General features: G+C 41.6%; 1 protein-coding gene across 1 annotated transcript; it reads left to right on the top strand.

The window, feature by feature from the left end:
- The first annotated feature begins 7,101 nt into the window (after nucleotides 1-7,101).
- On the top strand, nucleotides 7,102-18,977 carry LOC115772929 (transmembrane protein 151B-like). Its single transcript, XM_030719382.1, has 2 exons — nucleotides 7,102-7,205; nucleotides 17,568-18,977. Exons 1-2 carry the CDS (start codon nucleotides 7,128-7,130, stop codon nucleotides 18,975-18,977), a joined length of 1,488 nt encoding a protein of 495 aa, XP_030575242.1. The 5' UTR covers nucleotides 7,102-7,127.
- The last annotated feature ends 278 nt before the right edge of the window (nucleotides 18,978-19,255 follow it).

Genomic DNA, 19,255 nt, shown 5'->3' with positions numbered 1-19,255 from the left:
CCAAGCCTTATATTTATGTGCCTTTGTGATATTTTTGATCACAGAAATATTTCTTGCCATGATTCTGTCAGTCTTATTATTTTAATGTTACAGGCTTTGTTTTTGTTTTTGTTTTTGTTTTTTTTGGGGGGGGGGGGGTTATAATTTGTATTTTTTGTTTTTGTTTTTTGGTAATTATTCCATAATATTTCACATTTCAGTAATCTGAGTATTTTGAGTGTTTCTGCACAAAACAAAATATTCAGATTTAGTTTGAAGCAGAAACCTGGAAATAACAAAAGATGAAAAAAAACCTCCTGACTGTGACGACTTCACTGTAATTTGTTGCTGATCAGCATACAGAGGTGGGAAGTAACGAAGTACAAATACTTCGTTACTGTACTTAAGTAGATTTTTCAGGTATCTGTACTTTACTTAAGTATTTATTTTTCTGACTACTTTTTACTTTTACTCCCTACATTTTTACACAAGTATCGGTACTTTCTACTTCTTACATTTTCAAACAGACTCGTTACTTTTTAACACGTCAGAGAGAAGTTTTTATTTCCGGTCAGTGCGCCTTCAAACATCAAATGATCTGAGCCTAAACGGAGGAATAATAACACATAAGAGACAATCGTACTGCGTATCCTCCATCACCGGGGCTTATCTCGTACAAAGGGATTAAATACGCAAACCCATATAATTAATGTATCATTTATAGCGCTATAATCGGGCCGGACCGAGTCCGTAAGTTGCGCTGCGGCACATAAACAGCTTAGCTAACGCTACTGAAGAGGAGCGAGCATGAAGGGAGTAACGTGTGGCAGGTAAATGCAACGTTTCTGAATGCTCAACAAATATCAGCAAACACACAAAGTGTGTGCAGTTTGTCACACAGTGTGTCTGCTAGCTAAAAGAAGAGCTGCTGTATTTCAGGGAGAGCAAAGAGAGAGAAGTTCACTCAGAGATGGAGAAAGAGGACAGGAGAGGAAGAAGAGAGGTTAGAGTTAAAGGTAAGGACTGGAAAATAAACTGAAGTATGCTGACGTTGTGTAATTCAGAGATTCTATGAAAATACTGCAATTTAGTGTGTGATAAACAGGTCAGCTTGTTGTACTGTATTTACAGTAAAGCTCTGTGGTGGACTGGAGTACAGTGTTTGTGTTCATGGTCAAAGTTACAGGTTACATCAGTGCAGCAGAGATGAGTTTGAATCAAAGCTGCTGATGCTGAGATTCATTCACTGAATCCAACATTTCTACAGCCTGTATGCTGTCAGTGTAGGGGATGGAGATCAGCTCAGAGAGCTGTGAAATACTGGGTTACATCTTTGTGACTTCAGTTCATCCACACAGAGCAGTAAACCTCAGAGCAGCAGCAGCATGTCAGCTGATCACAGCCTGCACACCAACATCATTTACTGCAGCTCACAATAGAAAGCTGTGATTCTTCTCCCCATGCAGAGCCACTACAGCTGATCTTAGGGTTCCTCCACCTTCTGAATCCCACTGTAACCCCTGAGGCACAGTCACCCTCTACTATGGAGGACACAGAGAACAGAGCTGTGTTTAAATTCCCTTTCACAGTTTGTGTCCTACATAACAGATTCAAGCTGAGTGCATTCATTAGGATTAAAATTTAGATTGGAATAACGTTTGTATTCTCATGTACTATTTTATATTATTACAATAATAGATAATGAGGTTCGGTTAGTTTTACACAAAAATAGCAGGTAGAAACATCCTCCAAAGAACTACTTTTACTTTCTTACTTTGAGTACATTTCAGAGCCTGTACTTTTTTACTTTTACTTAAGTAGAGAAGTTGAACCAGTACTTCGACTTTTACTAAAGTATTTTTTAACACAAGTACTTGTACTTCTACTTAAGTACAGAATGTCAGTACTTTTGCCACCTCTGTCAGCATATTATGGACTCACCAATTTATGTATATTTCAGTGTTAAAATGATACAGCACACTGTAATACATAGTTTGCTTAAACATACGTAATATTTTTGTAGCGTTATTGAAACAGAGAAAAGTTGTTTTGTGAGAAGCAACAAAGAAAGACCGTCTGAATAAATTTTATTTTGTTTGTGCTATTTTCCTTTTAAACTCCTTTTTGCCTTAAATGGTAATGGACTGGTCATTTGAGGGTTAAAATGAAGACAGTTTTACTAAAGAGTGATAACAACAATGCACTGATAACAACATTGCAGTGCATTGTTATCAGTGCATTAACTGCACATTTGAACTTCACATTTAGTCATTTACAAACACAACGCTCCAGAATGTGCCATAAGATTTTCCAACATGCCGCTGAACTGATGCCCTTTGCAGTGTTTCAGTAAAAACAAATTCAAACCAAACAGCTGAGTGAGCAACTTTACTCGATGCTCTGAGACTTTAAACGAGTTTCTCAGAAGTTTTTTTTTGTTTCATTTTTATTGTAAGTTGTTAGTTTAATTGTGACCAAGAATGTGATATAATTCTGATGTTTGATGGAGTCTCTTTCATGTATCCCATTTATGTGAAAAGATGTGCTTTTAAGTAATAACTGCAACATTAAATGTACTTCACTTCATGTCTGACACATGACTCACATATAGGATGAGCTCTACTTATAAAACTCTTTATTAGACTTAAAAAAATAAGAGTAACACACATGTTTATGCTTGATGGTACCTGGAAACTTTTGCTCCCTTGTTCACATTTTTTTTTTTTTTTTTTTTTTTTTTTTTTTTTTTAAGCCTGTCATGTCTGGTAGATCTTGCAAGCAGAACTGTGATCTGAATGCGTTGTTGTGCCAAACATATTTGCTATTTCAAGATGAGCTCTATAGGTTCTCAATAGGCTCTTCTTGTTGATGTTTTAACCCTTTATTTTATTTATCTGAGTTATTTTTCCACATACTATGTAACAGCCAGAGCTGACAGGCTGAAGAAGAGGAAAATAAAGAGAAGAAAAAGGGAGAGAGAAAGGGAGCAAAAAAAAAAAAAAAAAAAAGGGGAAAGAGCACAAGTCTATTAATCAGATACTTCATCACTTTAACATATAAAAAAATACTATCAATACTTGCAAAAATAAATTTGTGTGTGAAAAACAAAACTAACAAAGCATGTTACGCAGACCAACAATTTTGTTGAGTTGTGATTGCGTGGGCGTTTGTGTCTGTGTCATGTTTGTGTCTGTGTCATGGAACGTACTTACCAATGAGGGCAAAACGCTGCAGCTCCACCCATCAGAAGCCAGAGGCAGGTACGGAGAGCCCCCGGAACCCCAGGCCACCAGCAGCCCACCAAGAGCCAGGAAGACCCCCGGCCACTCAGTCCAAAGACAACCGCACACCTACCCCAGCAGACGGGAGAGGGTGGTCTCAGACGGAGCCCCCCCAGTCGAGGAGCGAGGGCTCAGGGAACCCAAGGCGATGAGAAGCCAGCCCCCCCCCAGCGGCCAGCCCCCTGCACTGGCCGGCGGCAGGGCTCCCGGGCCCACGGCACCCAAGGACCGCCCGACCCTCCACAGAGCCCCCCCCCACGCCGAAGAAGCCAACGCAGCCCCGCACCGCACCCCCAAGGGGGGCAGGCCAGTACCCACGCCAGAACACCCAGCCCCACCCAGGAACCCCGAGGCACCCCCATCCCAGGGGGGTAGGGGGGAGGAGGCAACCAGCAAGGAGCGGCCAGGAGGCAAGGCACAAGGCCCAGACCCCGGGCCAGCCATACATACCAACACACCCAGACACCCGTGTACACATTTATACACAGATACTCATACATGCCCATACATACTTACCCACACACAGATATGCCATACATACACATTCACTCACCCACCCATACTCACGGAGACGGTGACAAATACACAAAGACACACATTCATCCATAGCTACCCACCCTCTGAAGGCGGGGCAAGTGGAAACCACCCCAGGGCCAACAGCGACCCCAGGACGCCACCAGCCCGGTCCCCAAGGAACCACCCGACCCCTACCCCGGGCGAGACGCAAGAAATCGGGGTGTAAGATGACCCATCCACCCCTCCTCCTCCCCAACTTGTAGGTCTATGTGTTAATGTTTGTGAGTGAATGAAGTGTATAGGGTGCAGTTAAAATTGAGGGGACAGTTATGCCACAAGCGCCAACTGTTGGTCGTCAGCGCTTGCCCACACTGCCCCCCCAAAACCCTCCATGTCTAAAGTGCAAATAAAATTTGGAGACAGTGACGAGGATCCGAGTGGGGCCACCTCAGCGGCCCATCTCATCAACCTCTGAGTAACATGCCTGCCCCAAAGGTCCTATGTGTATCAGGTTGTAAGTGTGTATGTGTTGTGAGTTATAATGACTAAAGTGCAATTAAAACGGAGAGGCAAGTGGTGGTGCAGCTCTCCACGTGGCCTCTCCATCCTACATCTGTGAGTGATGTGTATTCTGTGTGTGTGTGTGTGTGTGTTTGTGTATGGGGAGGGGGAGGGGGAGGGGGGGGGGGGCATATGACCAGGAAAAATCCTGGAAGAAGAGTTCACATTGAGTAAATGCTTATCAAGGTCTTTGAAAATGTTTACATATTGTATAACATATGTAACATTAGTAATGTGACTGGTGGTATTCATATTTAAATTTAAATATGTAAATTATTAATAAAATATCTTTAATTTTTTTTACCCAGATTGGGTCATCAATATCCAATGATCCCAATTTGCACCTCTACAACAGAAAGTCTGAAAAAGAAAAGAATCAATGTGTTGCAGTGGTGCTGTAAAAATATAGATTTCAACCTGATTGAAATGCTTTGGTGGGCCCTAAAGAGGGCTGTGCAGAAATGAATGCTTCCAAACCTCAATGAGCTGTAACAATGACATAAAGAAGAGTAGGCCAAAATTCTACCACAATAATGTGAGAGACCGATAGTCACACAGAAAACAATTACTTCAAGTTATTGCTGCTAAATGTGATTCTACAAGCTACTGAATCATGGGGTGGACTGCAGGGAGTCCTGCAAAAATGAACAAATATATATTACTGATTCATTTATATTTGTGTGTGTGTGTGTGTGTGTGTGTGTGTGTGTGTGTGAGAGAGAGAGAAAAACTAACTCAGATATATTGTGTTGGGTGGATGGGATTCCTGATAGCTGTATGGTTGCACGTGCTTCCATCACAGTCCCCTTGAAGTAACACTGGAATGAAGCTGGATGAGACTGGAAAACCAAACAGCACAGAAGCCACAAGCACAGGAGACCGAGTGTTTTCTAGTTTGTGTAATAAAATCAACCTTATATCCCAGAATAGGAAAATTGAGACAAGACCCCAAAACACAATATTACAAAATATGAGGTGGAATGTAGACGTGAGGAACAAAATACAAATGCAGGAAACAGAATATTTATATTAGAAATAAAATTTTCTCAAATTCCAAACAGGACAACAAGAATTAATAATCCAAAAAGACGTAGGAAGTGTGACTGTATTATAAACACAGGACTGTTAATAAAGAAAGAAAGAAAGAAATAATTAAAACATTTTTAGTACACAAAATATACAAATATTACACAAAATAAGAACTCAAACTGGTCTCTCACACACACACTAAAAAAAAAAAACCACGCAGGTCAAGTCCGGACAATCAGACAGAAGCCACTTTCCCATCAACAGGGTTCCGGAGCCGGTGCCTTAATTTGAACCGTTAAGCGGGTTTTCCACTGCGGAAGCACTCGGTGCTTGGCCGAAAAACGGGTTCAACTCCGGCCCCGCAAACTAGCTGGTCTCGAACCAAGAAAGCGGCAGAAGGGCGTGACTCTGCCAGCTCAACATCAAGTTTTCTACCATATTACATGTGTATTACATGAGAAAAGCGAAGCGATTTTCACGGCTGTGAATTAGGCTGGGCTCTAAGTCTGAAATTGCTGCTTTGTATCAGTTCATATCACAGATAAAACGACACAAAGTGCGTACTTGTCGTGTTGCTGTCTGTGTTTACCTCTGTGCTGCACACAGATGCTGCAGTAGTCTGGTTTGGACCGTAAAACGTATTTGCAGCACAAGAAAGGGGAGCGTGTTCTCCCACGTTTGTGCGCTTCGGCTTCCGTGTCCAGACGAGGACCCGCCCACACTCATACGTAAAGCAGCGGTTCACAGAAAGGCGGTGGAAACGCAGGCCCGTTCTTACGCGTTTCGCCGGTTCATTGAAACTACAGTAGCACCAGCACTGGCACGAGCACCGGCTCCTCGGCGATGGGAAAGTAGCAAGAGAGAGAGAGAAAACTGTAAAAGTAAAACACAAAATTAAAAAAAATCTTACTAATGAGGAGATATGAAGGATATCAAAAGTAATAAACTTGAACTAAGTCAGAAGGACAACTTCAAATGTTTAAATTAAGAATTGAATACCCCCAGACACAAAAGCTGAGCACTGTGAGAACCCCCACCCCCACCCGAAACATATTACTAGAATAACCATAAAACCAAAGCAAGAACCCAAAACTCAACAAATAGCCGAATCCAAAACTTCAGTGAAATCAAAACTCATGTATGTTAAACAAGAAACCAAAGTTACCAACATCACCATAACACTCCGGAGAAGTTGAGTCCGGTCATCCGAACAGAATCGGTGGGTAACCTTCAAGTGTTGCCAGAAAACTCAGTTAAAGTAAGAGGGGAAAAAAGTTAGCTGGACATTTTAGGTCGGACTTTCCCTTTAAGTGATTTATGCAACAGCATCTCTCGGTACATCTACCTCAGTCAGCACCATGGACAGCGACCCCGCTCTCCGCGGAACGCCACCGCCGCCTGTGCATCCAGCGGGCCCCGGGGGGCAGGGCATGCTCCTTCTGTAACGACGACCAGCTAATACTGCAAATCTCCCATCATGTTACTGCGGCACTGACAGCTAAACCGTAGAAAGCGGGATGCGGGATTTCCTGTAGAAACACCTCTGCTCCTTGTTTTTCTTTTCTTAACCCACATCTCAGCCAGCCGGAAGATAAAGATGCTCTTATTTTGGCTTTCACCGATCAACGCGTCCCCTCCAAATGCCTCTAAATGATAGCAGATGTGACAAGTCTCTTTTGAGGGACGCTGCGGAGCAAAGGTGGTGAAATCTCTTCCTCTTCCTCCTCCACGCCCTGTCTTTACTACCAGCTGCCCAGCACCATGTCTCCTCCAGCATCGGCTGCGACAGCGAGTGAAAACAGCACCGCTACTGTTTTCGAGGAGGACACCAGAGAGGAGGTAGAATTTTCTGGCATCCTTTTTGGCACAGCAAATGCCTTTTGTTACGGTCTGTTTGTCGGAGCTTGTCGCAGAGCTTTAATGTGTCCATGTGTGCTGTGCAGGCTGCAAAACGCTGCAGGTGGATAATCTGACGGGAATTAGGCGTTACAGACACGTCATTGTTCTACAGTTTGATATAAAGGGGAATTTCAATAATCTTGTAGCATGCACTGATTGTTTTGGAGGAAAATTGAAGATGTTATTGGGAATCAGTCATTCAGCGTCTTTACCTGTTTTTCACCTCCCATGTACTGCAGCAGGCCTGTAAAGCTGACCGTGGCTGGAATATCTTCAGTTATTCTTTAAAAGTAAATGTCTAATCAATGTGTGCATGACCCTTCTGGTCATATTTTTATGCAAAACATCCACAGACGTTACAGCGATGCAGGTGCTTGTTTGCAGCTGACCTGTTAACATCCATCAGTTTGTCAGGGGTTCGTTTAGGGTTAGTTATGTTAGTATCTTGAACTAAGGAATTTTTTTGCTTAATGGAATAGCTACATAGGAATAATGGTAAGGACAAATTCCTTCCTGAGTCTTTAATTTTATTTATTTATTTGCATATTTGTCACACCTAAATGTTTCAGATCATCAAACAAATTTTAGACAAATATATTTTAGACAAATATAACCTAATTAAATACAAAATGTCTTTTTTTAAAGTGATTTTTAAATGATGATTTTATTTAAGCCACACTGGAGGGTTTCACAGCATGAACCGACAGTTTAAAGGGAATCCAAAGAATCTCAATCAGATTAAATTCCAGACTTTGAGTAGGCCACGCCAAAACCTTAATATAACTTTTTTGAGCCATTCAGAGGTGGACTTCCTGTGTGTTTCAGATCATTGTCCTGCTGCAAGTGTGCTTCAGGGCATAAACTGATAGCTGGAGGTTCTCCTTCAGGATTTTCTGGTAGAGCAGAATTCATGGTTTCATCAGTTACAGCAAATCGTACTGAAGCAGCAAAGCAGCTGCAGACCATCACACTACCATCACCATATGTTCCTTTTATGAAATATTGTGATAGATTTATGCCAGATTTAACGGGACTCAAACCTGCCAAAAAGTTCAGCTTTTGTCTAATCAGTCCACAGAATATTTTACCAAAAGTCTTGGGGATCATCGAGATGTTTTTTGGCAAACGTGAGAGGAACCTTTGTGTTAGTTTTGGTCAGCAGTGGTTTTCTCCTTGGAACTTTCCCATGAGTGGCATTTTTGCCTTTTTCTTTAGATGTTGTTCTGTGTTCTTCCGTGACCTCCTGGATGATTCACTGATGAGCTCTTGGAGCTTTTGGAAGGTTCACCGCTGTTCCAAGTAGTGTTGCAGTACTCGAGATTGGTCTTGATCTCAGTCTTGTCATGAACTCGGACATTGAGGACTCGGGATTTTATTTCAAGACCGCAACTGTGGAAATATCACTAAGTTGCCAGAATATTACCCAATTTATTGTTAGCATCCTTGCTTTTATTGGATATAAAACGTACTGATTCAAATCCAAAAAAGATTGCGCTCCTCTGCTGTCTCCCAGGAGCGCAGCCCCGCAGAGTCCGCCCAGGCTAGGTCGCTGCTATTATCGCCGCTTGCACCCGTATCATTTCACCGCAGTTTGCAATCTCCCACAAAACACGGCAGTTTCAGTGACAATGTGCACGTTTGATCTCGCTACGGTGGCGCCTGCGCTTGATTTCGCGGGCTACCGAAATTGAAATGACAACTGGCATGAACGGGAGGAGAAGTAAGAGGAAAAATGACGATCAAATGAAAATTTTAGGCTTCCGATTAAATAAATAAATAAATCCCAGCACGAAAGGTAAATACCAATCTTCATGTATTTTGACACACAAACGCTGCAACGATTGCTCCTGTAACTCATTTTGATTATTAAAAATCCTTGACACAAATTTGTTGCTTCGATGCTTCATTTTAACTCTGCAGCTCAGGTGTCTGTGTTAGTGGAGTATTTCATCCACATTAGCAGCATTAAAGTTCTCCATCGCCGCAATGGATTTCCATCATTTGGAAAAAAAACCGACCCTTTAACACAAGTGTATCATTGCTGACAAGTTTTCCCAGGCCTCCACTGCTCTGTGATGGGAGTGTGCTTGTTTGGGTGCACGCCCATGTGTTGTGCAGAGAAGGGCAGCTGTTATTTTTTTCTTTACTTCAGCTGTAGCCAACAGAACTGATCTATAACCCCCCCACCACCACCACTACTGAGGGACTTCTTCAAAATATTTTTTTATGCTTTAATTCCTGATTAGCGACTAAAATAGACCTGCAGTAGAGATGTAATTTGGAGGATGCTTGTGAATACAAAGCATTACAGCATTAAGCTCCTGCAGCCCCCACTTTTTTAAACAAAAACACAACAGCAGCTGTAGTCTGTCTGTAGATGCAGCAAGTGCAAAGAGGAGCTGTTACTGAGACGGTGAGCTCAGGTGGAGCGAAAGGAGCTCTTGTTCCTGTAACCACCTTAAAACCTTCACTGAGAAACAGCTGGAGGTCCTTCATCAACCACCTGATCAGCAGCAAAGAAAAGAGAAACTTGTAGCTGCTCCATCCATGCTGTTAACAGTTAACAAACAATATGCTGATGAATTATTAAATTTAAAATTTATTTCTTATCCGATTTCTTGATTAACTGGATTCAGAGGTGTAGAATTGTGCAGGGACGGTAAAGACATGTCCTTACCAATATTTGCTCCACGGGTGTAATTGACACCACACTGAGCCTGCCCCAGAAACCGATTTCACGCATGTCCGTAGCAATATTAATACAAAAACTTTAGAATACATGTACAGTATCTGTCATTGTGTTGTGGCAGTGCACTAAAATGTAAGCAAATTTATTTGGTCTAAATAATTTGGTCCCATTTCCTCATAATCTAGAAAAAATGTTTGCTTAGTTAGACTCATTGATGAAGTGAATGCAATTTGATGGTCAAAGATGAGGTTTTGACCATAAACCACTACATAAGTATACTGTATCATGAGTGTACAGACATGGATGTAAACTGCAACTTGCCTGTGGTAAAATGTGTACTAAGTACAGATCACAACAAAAATTAAAGAATTTTTGAACAAATGCTGGATAGGTTGTAATTGTATAGAATTTATTTTTATTGAAAATATGAGATACTTCTTTACATCAACACATAAAGTGAAAACAACTGCCTGTTGTTCTGAGAACCTGAGTTCTTCAGTTTTTCAAGCCAATTTAAATTAAATCCTACACAGGTTAATACCTGTATAGGAGTCAAAAGTTTGGACACATTTACCTATTCATATGAATGAATGAGTGTCTCCAAACTTCTGACTGGTATTGTACCCCGACAATTAAATGATCCCCTATGAGCAAGCACAAGGCAAGGATGGGAAGGAAAAACTCCCTTTAACAGGAAGAAACCTGCAGTAGAACCAGGCTCAGGGAGGGGCAGTCATCTGCTGCGACCGGTTGGGAGGTGGGAGGTGGGAGGTGGGGAGGTGGGGGGGGGGGGGGGGGGGGGCACACATCTACTTTGATTCGGGTAATACAAGCAACATGAGGCTCTTTGGAGTGTGGGTGGAAAACTGCATTCTTTTATTTAAAAGGGAATTGGACCATGCTGAAAGTGTCAGTAGGGTTCGATGAGATTGCAGGCCCAGTCCCATGAAGAATAGCTGATACATGCATTGTAGCTGTTCAACAGTGAGATGACCCAGAAAGCTGAATAGATTAGAAGGCCCCCCACAGACAGACCCAAACCTACTTTAAGTAGGCATTTGGCACTGGGAAACCACGAACCAGTGTTAGGAGGGGGCTCTGCAACAGGATTCATCATTTCTTCAGAGTCACCCAATATCTTTTCCTTCTGGAGCAAAATCAGCTGATCCTTAAGATCTTGGATTATCTGTCTCCTAATTTCTCTGTCTTTCATCAGATCATCTATCTCATAGTGGTTGTGTTCAGTTATACTGTTCAGCTGTTTTATTCCATATTCATTCTTCATTATTTGATATTCAGCCCCTGCCATTTGGTATTTAAGATCTTGTACAGTTTTCCTAAGATCTAAAGCCTTTTTCGTTAGTTTTAGGGTTTAATCCCGGGATCCGGGATTCCCGGGAAATGCGATCAGAACCATTTCCCGTTTCCCGGGAAACGTTAGACGGGAAACCGGGAAAAAAGTCGCGCGCGTCGATTTGACTTTCAGAAAGAAAAGAAAGCTTCAGAAAGTTAAATTTAAGGAAATATTGAGAGAAGGGTTCGTTTAATGCGAAAAGCATTACTCTTCATTTCAGGCACGTTCAGCCTCCGTTTAAGGCTTCAGCCTTCATCTCAAGCGTTTTAATAGAGGTATTACACAGTTGTACTTTTTTCCTCTTTAATTTGTTGAAATCGTAGGCAATGTGTTTACCCTAAGGTATTTTGTATTATATAATTTTATATTATTATATATTGTTATATTGCATTATATAGCCTATAAAATATGCCTGCCCTGAACAATAAAGAAATATCTGTTTAACTTCGAGTGTTTCTTTTCCTCGTTTGCAGACGCTTACTAACAATCATGAATTAGGATACGGGCCTAATGTGTGAAGAAATTATCATGAAATAGATTGCTTTAACATATTTTGCTTTTTAAATGGAGTTGAGTAAAATGTATATTTTTTAGGCTATAAGGATTGGCCAGTTTTTCAATAGACGATTCACAGCGAACCTACTTTAACCCTCAGACACGGTGTTATAAATTTGCTGTTGCCAGAATGGCAATGACCAAGTCGTAGTGCATTACTCAAGGCCCTGTGTTATGCCATATTATAGTGTAGTACGGTAGTTAACTTTTCAATGACTATTACAGCGTTCCACTGGTGGAGATATAGCGCAACAGATGTCGCCACGACAGCGTGGCTGAGCCTTTATCAATGCTGTGGACATGAACCGTATTGTTTTGCACCAGCAGTTGTAAAATAGCTTGGTATAATTCCATGTACAATGGAGGAATATTCGAATTATATTTGTTAAGGGAGTGTTGAGGAACGATACAACACCGCATAGCTCGAGCACTCCAATGTCGAGATGTAGGTTTTATTGCGTTAATCAAGCCGACGTTGCCCCCTACTGGGCATAATAGGACATAGCTGGAAAGCTACCTCTACAATATCACAATAGGTTAAGGCCGACACAGGCTACAGAAGGCCTAATTAAAATAAAAAAATAAATAAACTTTTTCCCGGGATTCCCGGGAAATGGCTCGTCATTTCCCGGGATTTGATTCATGTCATTTTCGGGAAAAATATTAAACCCTAGTTAGTTTGCCTCTGTGGCTCTCCACCTGGATCAGCTCAGCAACAATGCGGGGGTTTTGATCAAAGAGAAAATCTTCTCTTTCCTGAAGATTATGCAGGTTCATCTGAACAGTTTTAATCTCTGCCTCCATTTTTGCGGTCAGAAATGCCACTTGGGCCTCTTTGTCAAAAGCAGCGTCATCCACCCACCAATCAAGCGCATTTATTTTTTCTTTCAAATGTCTAATCTCCTCATGTTTTTTTCTGAGTAAGGCTTTGGAGACTGGCAAGTTCAGCAGTGTGACTCTTGTTTTTTTAGTTAAGCTTTTCTCCTTTTCCTCAAGAGTGCAAATCTCTGCCAACAAATTTTCATTCTCTGCTTCATTTTGTTTCAACAGTTTCAAGCCCAGTCACCTTATCCCTGATGGCCTTATTCCACTTCTTCAGACACGCCTCACTATCCTTTAGTTTCTGAAATATCTCAACTGGAATTTCCAAATCTTTCTTGCCCTGCTTCGCAGCTGTAATGTTTAACTGGCTGTTAGCAGAATTCAGCCATTTCTCATCCTCAGCCTGAAGTTCCACAGGCTCGGGTATTTCTCTTCTCATTGACACATCCAGTGAGGATAATAAGTGTCTGTGTGACATTTGGGACATGTAGCTTTGACTCTGAAGTGCCTTTATATTTATAACTTTTGGGAAGAACAAAAATATCAAGATATATTTTGTATATCGCCATTCAGTTATAAAAAATTATTGAGATATTATTTTTGGTCCATACTTCCCAGCCCTAGTAGTTCAAAACATATTTAGGGTGTTTTTTCTTCACTTTTTGTCTCTACAAAGATGTTATTCCTCTCTCTTACAGCCTTGATTGCAACTACATGCAAATAACCAATTACGCAAATTAGGCAATGACGTCATATAGCGACTTCTAGCAACTTTTAGGACACTAAATAGCTACTTTCCTTACTGAGGCAACAGTGGTGTCAATTTAGAACACAATGTATCAATTTAAGGACCACACAAGATGTGCAATATTTTACACAGTGTTCGATTAAATATCGACACATTGTGATTAAAAATGTGGTAATTCCTTTCCTAGGAATTGGGATTTTAAATAAGCCAACACCAAACTGTACAAAAAGTTCATATTTATTGTACAGTTTTAACAACCATAGTCCTGAACAAAACATTTCATGAATTTTAAAATACACAAACTTATCTGTTTTAAAGGAAAAATCATCCTTCTAAAATTCCCAACATAAATAACCATGACAAAATACACTTGTATATTACATGTGTATGTTTTTTCAGCTGAAATTTTTTTTCCAGCCTACAACGTTAAATTGGATTATCAGTAAACATGTATGAAAGCTCTTAAAACAATATCAAATTATTGCCTCAGATTTTGAAAATGCGATTCAGAATTACATACAAATTTTCTAACTGAGATTTAAGTAAAAGCTTAGTGTTGAAATATTTTATTTAATAGTTGTTAGTTTTTGTAGTATTGTACTAATAAAGTTGATTAGTTACGTTGTGTCCCGGTCTTGTGTTAGGTGGTCTTGACTGCAGCATTGGTTCCAAGCTTTCTCCATTTGTGGATAATAAATCTCACTGTGGTCACTGGAGTCAAAATGTCTCAGAAATGGCTTTGCAGCCCTTTCCAGACTGATAGATGTCAGTGACTTTGTTTCTTAACTGTTTCAGGTTCTGTTTAAGTGATTTCTCGATCCAAGAGGTTTGTTAGTAATAAGGCCTTGGTGTTGCCAGAGAAACTGAACTTAGCTTTCTAAAGAATCTGGTTAATCACAATTAATTCATGATTTAACAAGAAGCACTACCAGAGCACAAACCTCTGCAAAGGCAGTTCACTGTCTCTGCAGTATTTACCTTTAATGGAATAATATTATATTTTGTATATATTCATTTTGTAAATATGAAAAAAAAAACAAAAACAAAAAACAAAGAAAAAACTCAGAAATCAGGAACAAGTACAAGTACTTTTTCACAGCACTGTACATATTTGCACAGTTTCTTCTAGGCTGCTGTTTTAACACCTGGTGAAATATGAATTTTACTCTCGCATTTTAGGATTTAAGATTATAAGGGTAGAGTTGCAGAGCGCTGCACTTCACAGCAAGAAAGTTCTGAGTTCATCCCTACCTCAGTTTTCCCGGCAGATCATCAGTCATATGAACACAAATAAAACTGTCCGTCGATTTTCAAGTTTATAAATGAATAAAAATTAATTAAACAGTATCCCTGGGCATTGCTAGTTTTTTGTACTGTGACATTAAGATACAAAATTGTCAGCAGATACGTAAAGGGAACAAAGAAATGCCCTCTGTACCCTGTACATCAGAGGGTACTGCCCCAGTGATAACCAACTGTACCACTAAAAGTGCAAAAAGGTACTTTATTGTCTTAGAGTGTGTGATAGCGAATGATCTATATCATCTCAGTATTGCATACTACATTTGACATAGAAATAATTGTTTTATTATTCTTTTTGGCCATAACAATCATGAAGTGACTGATAGCTCTCACATCTCTGATGGCCCCAGTGGTACTGCAATGGTGCATGGCTCCTTTGTTAATATCCAGAGATGTCACTGTTAATCAGTAACTGCAAACAAAGCAGGTGACCTGTTAACATCCACCAGTTCAGTAGGGACCTGTTTAGGAATACACGATAAAACAACTGACAGGGAGATGCACAAAGGACTGGCTGGGAAGCAAGACACAAGTGGAAAACATGAAGGCATGAAAGGAAGGAAGGAAGGAAGTAAAAGCCACAATAATCCACATGAGAAAACTAACCTAAAAACATGAGGCAACTAAAAGACACAAAACTCACAGTGGCAACACAAAAGGCACGAGAAAGCCAGAAACACAACAAAACCAATCAATGCAAACCACAACGGTCAGTTTCACTGAAGACCACACTGGGACATAAGGATCAGACATATATACTTCATTTGCACCCTATAATTTAATCAGAAGTTCCTATTTTATGAAACTTTTTTACTGACAATATGATCCACATAAATGCTAAAAACAAGTGTACAAAAAGTTTATTAGCCTTTATAATATTTAATCAAGCAGAAATTATACATACAAGCAGCCAAAACACAGAAACCTGTTTCACAAGCCTGGATTTGATGATGACTGGCAGTATGGAGGATCTAAACTGCCTAAAATCATAGATAAACAAATAAAAAGACTCAGTAAAAAAAATAAATAAATAAATTTGCCTCTGAATGTCCATGAAATAATAATAATAAACAAGTATAGGAAGTAATTATTTTATGAAATGTGATCTAAACTGACATTTATATTTTAATTTAATTATGCAGTAACACTACTTGTCCTATTTATTTAGTTTTCATTTATGTTTCCATTAATTTGTTCATTTTTAATAAATCAATTTTTATTAGGTATTGCATTTCCCCAATTTATTTATGCATTTTGGCTCTGGGATTTTTCTAGATATCTCTTCTGCTATATTTAAAGGCATAGTGAGCAATTAACAAAATCCCTGCATGCCATGAAACTTGCTGCCAATAAATAAATAAAATAATAATAATAATAAAAAATCAACCTGCCTTTGCCACTCCATTACTTTGAAGACACTTTTCTTGCTCCACCCTCTGACGGGGACGGTCGCATTCTATCTCTCTCCCTGCCCTCCCTATCTTTCCTGCTTGCTGCTTGCTGTGAGAGCGTCTCTTGCACACTGTTCGAATAAGAATAAGATTGAGAGCAATATGGATTTGGCAAACTGGGCCTTCAAGACCACTGATCGAATTTTTTCCACTATGAGATCTGGGAAAGGGGAGCCTGCGTGTCCGAGTGGAACAGACCCAGTTGGATACGTCATCGATTCTTGGAGCTCGTGGAGACCTGTGTGCTTCTCGGCCCTCGAGGTGGAAGACGTGGAAGACGTGGAAGACGCTTACATATTTGGCTATCTGGTAGCGGTATCTTTTCTGTTTGGGCTTGGAGGATACCTGATTTACCGAGAAATCAAGAAAACCTGGACGGCAGTTCGACATCTGCAGAGGCTGCCGACCCAGGTGGATGGGCTGACCAGAACCGTACAGACTCAGACTCAAAGCCTGATGAACCTGAGCCGTAGACTTGGGGAGTAGCAGGTGAGAGGGGTTCGATCTGGAGATAAGGTACGGTTCTGCACATAACTAATGAATTTGGATTATTGGATTTATTGAATGGTTTCCCAGTGAGACTGAAGGCTGTTGGAAAAACAAGCAGCCTGTTCCAAAACAACATCTGCATTATCAGAATTCGGCTCCCTAGCCGGCCTTGGCTGGCAATCATATCTCTCCAGAGCTATGTGTGAAGGCCGCTCTCCCCCTCAGCCCTCTCTGTGATTTGTGAAGCTGGATCTGGTGTACCAAGGCCGCTGATGAACTTCCATCACTATCAGTGAACTGTTTGGCTAGGAGCTGGCATCTGGGCTCCACAATGCCCCCACCCTCTCGTCTCCGTCTGCATCCCTTCCTGACCCTGACCCTACCCACCATACTGCTATCCCGGCTTTATATGTGCAATATGCTTTTTGCTGAGGTGTTTTTTGGAACCTCGTAAGGTGTTCTTTATGAACACAGTATGAGATGATTTTTTTGAACCTAACTATCCCAATGTATCTCTTTCTGTCTTTCTGCTAAAGGTAGCGCCGTTGAGAAACGGTTGCATGACCTCAGACATCTGTCCCCCCTGTCTGTGTTATGTTTATGCTTGTTTTGGATGGATGTTCTGTTAACTGCAATTTCCCCATTTGTGGGACTAATAAAGGCATTCTTGATTATTGATTCTTGATTCTTGACATGTACTGTGCTGGAGTTCATGGTTATTTTCAGCTCCTTAACACTGGAAAAAGGTCCACAGTATCTGAGGACACGTGTAAATGGATCATGAGATTGTTGTTGATTGATGTTAAGCAGTTAGGTCATGATACAATGATAAAATATATCCTAAGCCATTTTTTAAAACTCTTCCTCTTATGTTTGTGCTTTCACCCGACAGCAAAGACCGCTGAAGCAATCTCTGAGCAAGTCCTTATGTCGGGAGCGCTTCTGGAAATGCCTCCTCCTGTCCGTCCTCATGTATGGCTGCATGGGAGCCATGGTTTGGTGTCACATCACCAAGGTGACCCGCCTCACCTTTGACAGTGCCTTCAAAGGGAAATCCATGATGTACCATGACAGCCCCTGCTCTGATGGCTACATCTACATCCCATTGGCCCTTCTGGGCATGCTCTATTTAGTCTACCTGGTGGAGTGCTGGCACTGTCATGTGAAGAATGAGCTGCAACACAAAGTGGACATGGAGGGCATCTACGAGCGCATCCAGAGGATGCAGCAGGCTAAACCCTGCATCTGGTGGAAGGCCATCAGCTACCACTATGTCCGTCGAACTCGACAGGTCACGCGCTACCGCAATGGAGACGCCTACACTAGCACCCAAGTTTACCATGAGCGTGTCAACACTCATGTGGCAGAAGCAGAATTTGACTACAGCCATTGTGGCGTCAAAGATGTTTCCAAACAGCTGCTGGGCTTGGAGAAGTCGGCACTGACAAAGATGCGCTTCACTAAGTGTTTCAGTTTTGCCAATGTGGAGTCAGAGAATTCTTACCTTACGCAAAGAGCGAGGTTTTTCACAGACAATGAAGGCCTGGATGACTACATGGAAGCCAGGGAGGGGATGCATCTGAAGAACATTGACCTAAAGGAGTATGTTTTGGTGCTCTGTGACCCGGAGCACCACCCCTGGTATCTGTCCCACTATGTCTTCTGGTTTGCCTCCTTCCTCACATTCTCCTGGCCTCTCAGAGTCTTCATGGAGTATCGCACTGCATATGTCCACTACCGTGTTGAGAAGCTCTTTGGGAACGATTACGTGCCTGTGACCCCTTGTGACGATAGACCATACTGGCGCCGAATCCCTCGAGTTAACACCATTGACAGTACAGAACTAGAGTGGCACATTCGCTCCAACCAGCAGCTGGTGCCCAGTTACTCAGAGGCTGGTCTCATGGACCTGGCCCAGTGCCCTTCTAGCTTTGGCGGGCTTCGTCAGAACTGCGAGCGCTGCCACAGAGCCATCAGCTGCTCCTCGGTGTTCTCTAGGAGCGCTCTCAGCATCTGCACTGGTGCCAGCTCTCGCATCCCCTTCAGTGGGAGTCGCTTCTCTTTAGCCCGTCGCTACGGCTCCCAGCGCAGCTGCTTCTGGAGGAGCGGCAGCTTGGACGACCAGGAGAGCCCCAGTGAAAATACCCGCTGCCTATCAGAGCGCCTCACCACAGATGATGAGGAGCCCCCGGACTACGAGGATGCACTTTGCTACCCAGTGCTCATCGTCCACTGCAGTGAGAACTGCCACAACCACAGATCTTTCCACAGAAATGGCTCTTGTGTGGAGACCTCTCTATGATATGCAGTCACAGTGGCATTTCTGTAGCACTTCAAAAGCAGGGTGTCACAGATACTGTAAAGAATAATTTTCTGAATCCTGAATGTGTGAATCACCGAAGCAATAACAGCGGTTAGTGAGCGCTGAACAAAGTGACATCGGACAATAAACATACAAACACAGACAAATTATATCTGCTTGGCTTCCAAGAAAAACCAAGGAGACTCCGACTGTTACAATGCACACCATCACCACAGCTTTTACAGTGCACCTGAAACTGAAACTAAAGCTGCAATTAC

Source organism: Archocentrus centrarchus, chromosome 22 (genome assembly GCF_007364275.1).
Source record: "Archocentrus centrarchus isolate MPI-CPG fArcCen1 chromosome 22, fArcCen1, whole genome shotgun sequence".
Lineage (NCBI taxonomy): Eukaryota > Metazoa > Chordata > Actinopteri > Cichliformes > Cichlidae > Archocentrus > Archocentrus centrarchus.
Note: the sequence above shows the minus strand (reverse complement) of the source record. Positions and strands in the feature narration are given on the sequence as shown.